Genomic DNA, 7,615 nt, shown 5'->3' on the forward strand with positions numbered 1-7,615 from the left:
AGATAATTACAACTATTGGTATATTTCCATGCAGACAGTACACGTCTCTGTGATTCTGATTCTGGGATACAGAAGCATTACATGTTAAGGATACATTCTTTCTTCTATACAGAATAACTAGAATTACAATCTTGTTTTTGAAGCCGAGAAGCTCACATCCATTTCTGGTCAAAATGACTTAAATTCATCATTATTATTATCCTATTACACGTGTGTGAAATTGTAATAAGAAGCACATTACTTCTTGAAAATTGGCAGAATAAGCCATGCAGAAAATGATTGTTCCAAAGTAGGAAAAAAAAACATTCCCTTCAAAAGTTTAGAATCAGCTGATTTCTTCAGTAAATGCTATTGAAGTAAGCAGGCGGCCAATAATAAAGAACAGGAAAACACTCAATGTGAGCAGGATCCTCATGATCACCATGTTGCTGTTCCTTTTTATTACGCCAACTTTGATTAATAAGGAATTGAGCGGTTAATCAAGCGAAAAAATGCAATAGGTTCAAGGTTCTTTATTTGTTATACGAACATAGCAGTTATGTCGATGAAAATCTGAGGTCACAGGCTTCTCTAAAAGTGCAACACAATAATACAGAAAAACAGAAAAATATAGTTCAAGTAAATATTAAAAAGTAAATACAAAAAGAAAAATAGTTTAAAAAAAGTGAAGTAGTGAAATAAGAGTCTATATGCAAGCGATTGGAATGATATAGATACATAAATAATTACATAGTATCAGATGAATGTTATGGATGTTGTTACAACAGTTCAGGTGTTTAAAAGTAATGTTTAGCTTCTCAAATTAGATGATATGCTGTTTTTCATTCTCATTATTAAGTATAACCTCAATATGTTGGAGTTTTGAACTTTAATTTGAACAGAATTAGACATTTAAAACATGTACACTTGGACTCTAACTCGGAAAGTTGTGATTTCTAAACTATTTAATCCATTGTAAGATATTATTAAGTTAAATATGCTTTTTGTGGTTAGGATCCTGATCTTCTTTTATTGTGTCACTAATGACAAGCTAGCTGTCCATTATCCCGATAATTACTTGAATCACAATATTGATTCAAAATAATTTAATAACAACCGTTTTGCTTCCGCTAAGAAAAGTAGTCCGTTTCACTGATCGCCAAAGGCTGGAACTGAAATGACTGAAGCACTGATGGAGGTTTTCTCTAAATTTAAAAGTCTGTTCACATTTTCTTCTCCATTAGCCAGTCTTGAAACACTACCAGAGCCCACCCCGTGTTACCTTTAAGGCTCTCTTCCTGTCTTCTTCTGTCTTCATTCCTTCTCTCTGCTCTGTGTGTTGTCTTAACTGGGGACCGTTTAGCCATCATGACTTCCAAAGTTTATGTTCTCTACAATTATTAAAAATTAAACATTTCCATGTTGTTTTCTGAAGCAGGAAACACGTGTATTTGGTCACTGTGTACATTAATTGACCGGACTTCTTTCCGCGGATTGATATGACTGCACATAGTGCGATGATCCATATCTAGCGAATAAAAAGCAGACCTCTGGGATGTCCAAATTGACCAATCAGAATCGAGTATTCGACTAAACCGTGTAATAAGGTAATACAATGCTTTGCAAATTCACCATTTACCCCTCATCACATCTGGTTGTCTGTGTTTTAAGGGAGATGATGGACAATCACCTGAATACCATCATCAGGTGAATGACTAAATTCCGGTTTTATAGATACTAGTTTGAAAGAAAGACTACGGCAATATTTTATGTATAAATAAATCCAACACTGAAGTATAAAACAAATCCTATGGTAAAATCCACCGTTATTTCAAGACATAACATGTTCATGTTCATACTTCTACATTTTTGGCTTCAAATTCATAATGTAGGATTTCGAAATCATATATTGTGCTAAGTCAAATGTTTTCTTTCACATTATGTCCAAAAAGTCACAGTGTAGTGTTTCCAAAACAAGTACAAATAAAAGTCATACGTAGTATATTATGTTAGAAAAAAGTCATAGTATAGTATGTTGAACAAAGTGATGGTATAGTATGTTGAACAAAGTGAAAAAGTCACGTTATAGTATGTTGAACAAAGTGAAAAAGTCACATAGTATGTTGAAAAAACAAGAGACAATGAGAACTTTAATATTTGTATTTTATTTTGAAAGGGTGTTGCAGGTACTCAGTGGCCTGCAGGATTCATCCATCATACATATTCTCTGATAAAACCCTCAACATAACTACAAGTGCACTTCATCTCAAACAGGAAACACTTTGGTCAGGCATCTTATGTGGAATGTGATAACAGTTTTTTTGTCTACGCAGTAACCATTTCTGTTTGTCGCTTCTTTCTGATGTTTGATATAAAAAGTGGAGATCGTGCCGACATGGACTCTGTAACATTTGACACTACATTCCCCGCATAAGCTCGCGTCATCATGAACTTTTGCATAACAGCAGCTCATAAAAAGGCAATATTTCTTTAAGGCAGAACTATATTCTGACAGTAACACACATTCATATGTTTCACATCTAAGCAGCCATTTGCAGACGTCTTTGTAAAAGACAATAAGAAGCTTTTGGAAGGAGGAAAATGACTAAACAGTTGAGGCTTTTTGGAGATTTTGGACATAGAAACAGAGTAATGCTAACCTCCTGACAGTTTTACAAGACATGCAACATATTTTAAAAGACGTTACAGTGAGACACACATTAAGATCCTGCAGTGTAATGCTTGACTTTAAAAAGCTCAGGTTTATTTAAAAGCGTAAACAGAGTTGGTGTTTGTGAAGATTTGATCAAATCTGAATCCAGTTTTTAATGAGATTAATAAATCCACATGTTTCTTTAATCTCTTGTTAAATCTATTTAACATTGGCTTGGAATATAACTGAGAAACTAGAGGGAAGAGATCACAGTCTTTAAGATATATGTTTGACCTAAGGTAAAGTTATTTATGGCATTTCACTTTTAATCTAGCGATGGCAGGTCTTTGATAGTAAAGTGTGAGGAGATACAAGATTGTATAGGACATTTGATTTGTATTTTACAAAACTAAAACTAAGTTCAGGCAATACATCGATATTTAATCAATAAAAAGTGTCTTTTTCTGGTTTGAAGTGCTGCCGTACAGTAAAATAGAAACACTTCTGAATGTATCAGACTGTTTTACTTATTGGTCTTTATCGACATAATCATAAATCCACATTACTGAAGATTTGTTGTCATACTACAGTATAGTGAGAGCATTCATTTTTATCCCTAAAATATTGATATAGTTACATTTGATTTGACGGGGAACTGATTCCAGTCGTCACCAAACAACAATAAAAACAGACATATATGGCACGCGGAACACAGGAGCCCTTTTTTCTGTAAACCTTAACATTGACTTCACCGACACATGAAACACAGACGAGGTCCTACAGCAAACTCTACAAGACCACTGACCGGAAGAATAAATTAGCAGTAAGACATGAATTGTGCTGCAGAGTGAGGAGCTTTAAAGGGATGACGTATTTTTTAGGCTGTCCCTGAAGGTAGCATCTCCCTGGTTCCTTTCACAAAAAGTCAATGGGATTTTACATTTGGATTTTGGATTATTGCGCAAAATAAGATCTGTGGCAAACATTTATGATACTTCCACTTTTAGTTCAGCAGGATACTCTCCACATATTATCACCAATTCATGATTTCTGAAGTAAAAAGCTAACGTTGGGCGATAAAGAAACTACAGCAAGGTCACATGACTTCACGTAACCAGCGCTAAGCTAAAGGTGGCTAATGTTGGGCGATAAAGAAACTACAGCAAGGTCACATGACTTCACGTCACCACCGCTAAGCTAAAGGTTGCTAATGTTGGGCGATAAAGAAACTACAGCACGGTCACATGACTTCACGTAACCAGCGCTAAGCTAAAGGAGGCTAATGTTGGGCGATAAAGAAACTACAGCACGGTCACATGACTTCACGTCACCACCGCTAAGCTAAAGGTTGCTAATGTTGGGCGATAAAGAAACTACAGCACGGTCACATGACTTCACGTAACCAGCGCTAAGCTAAAGGAGGCTAATGTTGGGCGATAAAGGAACTACAGCAAGGTCACATGACTTCACGTCACCAGCGCTAAGCTAAAGGAGGCTAATGTTGGGCGATAAAGAAACTACAGCACGGTCACATGACTTCATGTCACCACCGCTAAGCTAAAGGAGGCTAATGTTGGGCGATAAAGGAACTACAGCACGGTCACATGACTTCACGTAACCAGTGCTAAGCTAAAGGAGGCTAATGTTGGGCGTGATGACTTTAAGTTGTCTCATTTATACACTTGTTAGCAACCGCTGTGTTTAAATTCACCAGTGAGGTATTTACTGACGTATTTTATGTAGAAGACCAAAACTTGAAAATCTGACCTTATTTCTTTACCAAAAAAACATTCAAAAAACCCATTGATTTCCAGAAGAGGGAACAGGAAGTACTGAAATGCTGACTCTCAGGGTTTGAGGACTCATTCCCTTGGCTCAGAGAGGTAAACATGGCGTCCGTCACACCGTCTGCAGGCCTCTCTCGTGCCCGTCCAGCTGCACCTTGATCTTGTGCAGCTCCTCGATCTCCTCGTGGTGTCGGTCCGTCTTGTGGCGCACCAGCGAGCGGTAGAAGTGAACGGTGAAGACGACGAAGATCACGCCCACCGGCACCATGATGATGGTGGAGGCCAGCGCCGCCTGAAAGCCGGTGGTCGAAGCAGTGGGGGAAGCTGTGGAGGTGGAGCTCTCTGTGTTGCAGGTCTTTTTGGAAAGGCACGAGTCTACGGGCAGGAATTTGATCCAGCAGAGGAGCACCACCTCGGCGAGGAACAGCAGGATGCCCAGCGCGGTGGAGAAGCCCCAGGCCAGCTCGATGTAGATGTGCATGCGCTCGTGCGGAGACTCGCTGACGGAGTTCAGGTTGTGGATGTTGCTGACGGCCTCCACGTTGGGCAGGATGCAGGTGCTGATGAGCAGGGCGAACAGATGCACCGCCACCAGCACCGTGGTGCACACGCTGAAGGCTATGAGGAGCGCAGGGTGGTAGTTGTAGTTCATCTCCAGCTGCACCTCCACCATCGCCACCTGAACACACGGAGAAGCAGGATCAAAAGAAGGATTCAGAAACCTGGGTTCATGTAGAGATACCAGTCTAGGAATACTCTGTTACAAGTCAAAGTCCTGCATTCAAAAAGTTACTCAAGTATTAACATCAAAAGATACTTAAAGCACCAAAGGTCAGAGATGGCAAAAGTACACACATCCTTTACTCAAGTAGAAGTACAGATACTCGTGTTTAAAAACACTCTGGTGAAAGTAGAAGTACTGACTAAACTTCTTTACTCAAGTCAAAGTAAAGAGGCTTTGAAATGTACTTCAGTAAAAAGTACCCATAGCTAGCAGCTGTTTTAAAGAGTACCTGACCTCCCTTTATATTAATAGAACAATAATGTCATTGTTAGCTAATGAATGTTTCCATGGTGACCAACGGCAACATGATAACGTTTTCATTGGTCCCTCTTCTTTAGAGAAGACCAGGAAGTGATGGATACACGGATCGTGTTCAAATCAATAGGCACGCAATGACTCTAAATAATAATGATCACGCCACCAAACACACATTCAGACTAAAGGAACCAGCCTGTTTGGAAAATGAGAGAAGTAGAAAGTACAGGTATTTGTGTTCAACATGTGAGAAGTAGAAAGTACAGGTATTTGGGTTCAACATGTAAGAAGTAGAAAGTACAGGTATTTGGGTTCAACATGTGAGAAGTAGAAAGTACAGGTATTTGGGTTCAACATGTGAGAAGTAGAAAGTACAGGTATTTGAGTTCAACATGTAAGAAGTAGAAAGTACAGGTATTTGGGTTCAACATGTAAGAAGTAGAAAGTACAGGTATTTGGGTTCAACATGTAAGAAGTAGAAAGTACAGGTATTTGAGTTCAACATGTAAGAAGTAGAAAGTACAGGTATTTGGGTTCAACATGTGAGAAGTAGAAAGTACAGGTATTTGGGTTCAACATGTGAGAAGTAGAAAGTACAGGTATTTGAGTTCAACATGTAAGAAGTAGAAAGTACAGGTATTTGAGTTCAAAATGTAAGAAGTCAAAGTAAAAAGTCCTCAGAAAACAGAAACACCAGAAACATGTACTTAAGTACAGTAAGGAAGTATTTGTATTCCAATACTTCCCAGCTCTGTACCTGGGTTAAGTCCTGCATTCAAAAGATTCAGATTGTATTCTTTCACCAATGCATTGGACATTTTAAACCAAAGCAGAGTGGAAGAATGCTATTAGGAGGCCAAAATACTTTTTCAGGTATTACAAAAATACTTCTAAAATGTTTGCTTATTATATTTTACTAAGGGTATTATTTTCAATACAGAAACTTTACCTGAAACAGATTATGTACAAGAAAAAAGCTATTTTGAAGCTGGCTTGGATATGTTTTCAGTTGTGTAAAAGTACAATTCCTGTTCATTTCCTGCAGGTTGTCGGGTTAAAAAGAGTAGGATGGACATTTAACTATCCTGGTTGAATTATCTGTACAAAAAATAAACTATTAAGTCATTAAATATCTTCTTATAAAGAGTCAGAAGGAAATAAAAGAGAGAATTCAACTGTGATGTAGATTGCAGAGAAACATCCAATCGCAGAGCTCATTTTGTTTTGCTTGTGCCACCAAAGAAATGTTTATCTGAAAGGAGATCGAGAATACAAAACCTAAGCATTGAAGTTGCACGAAGCGGTTGAAAGCACAGACAGGAAGTCAAAAACCAGTTCCTGCCCACAGCTGTTTCCATCACTGAGCTGCATTATCGTGGTTTCGCAATGTTCAGTGGTGAGAAGAACTCAAACCATGATCTCCCCGGAGAGCAGCTGAGAAACTAAAGACTTCACAACGTTCCAAACATGAAGCACCTCCATGTTAAGAGGTTAAAGGTCCCCTATCAGACTGTTTCTCATCAATATATCACAGGTCTCAGATATATATACAGAGCCTGTCTCTGATTGGCTGAAACTCCAAACAGATCATTGCAGCATTACCCATAATCCCCTCTGTTTCAGTCCTGTTTCCAAAGTGCTGATTCTCTGTCTGTTACTTTAGATGAAAATAAGGAGCCCCTCCCCACGCCCCTCTGCTCGTGAATTAATTTGTTTGTAAAGTTTGAGAAACAGAGCCTCGTTGCGGGGAAATTATACAGATGGCTAGTCCGCCCCTGAAAATGTCTATGCAAACGTTATTATTAATAATAATTGTTTGTTTTTTTTTATTATAAAAAACATTAATCAATTTCTTTTTATACATTTTTTTTCTTCCATTTTTATTTTGTAATCATCTCGCGACCCCCACTTTGGGAAACCCCTGCGCTATGGGGGTACGTGGACCCCTAGGGGTACGTTGGAGTACTGCAGGGGGTACGTAAGATTTATTTTATGCTAATGAATTTTTTTTTACATAATTAATGCATTTAAACAAACTACTAATTGCAGATTAACTACTTTATTCAAAAGTTTACAATAATTCTGGAGAATAAAATGGGAAAAATAAACGGGCTGCTCTCTTTTCCTCTCCCTCTCCTGACAGCTCGCTGAACCTGT

General features: G+C 38.3%; 1 protein-coding gene across 1 annotated transcript; it reads right to left on the reverse strand.

Annotated features, from left to right (window-relative positions):
• Window positions 1-2,125: 2,125 nt before the first annotated feature.
• orai2 (ORAI calcium release-activated calcium modulator 2) lies at window positions 2,126-5,532 on the reverse strand. The gene has a single exon (XM_079695234.1). The coding sequence runs from the start codon at window positions 5,090-5,092 to the stop codon at window positions 4,532-4,534; it is 561 nt and encodes a 186-aa protein (XP_079551360.1). The 5' UTR covers window positions 5,093-5,532; the 3' UTR covers window positions 2,126-4,531.
• Window positions 5,533-7,615: the final 2,083 nt, after the last annotated feature.

This window comes from Notothenia rossii, assembly GCF_949606895.1.
Source record: "Notothenia rossii genome assembly, contig: scaffold_420, whole genome shotgun sequence".
Classification (NCBI taxonomy): Eukaryota; Metazoa; Chordata; class Actinopteri; order Perciformes; family Nototheniidae; genus Notothenia; species Notothenia rossii.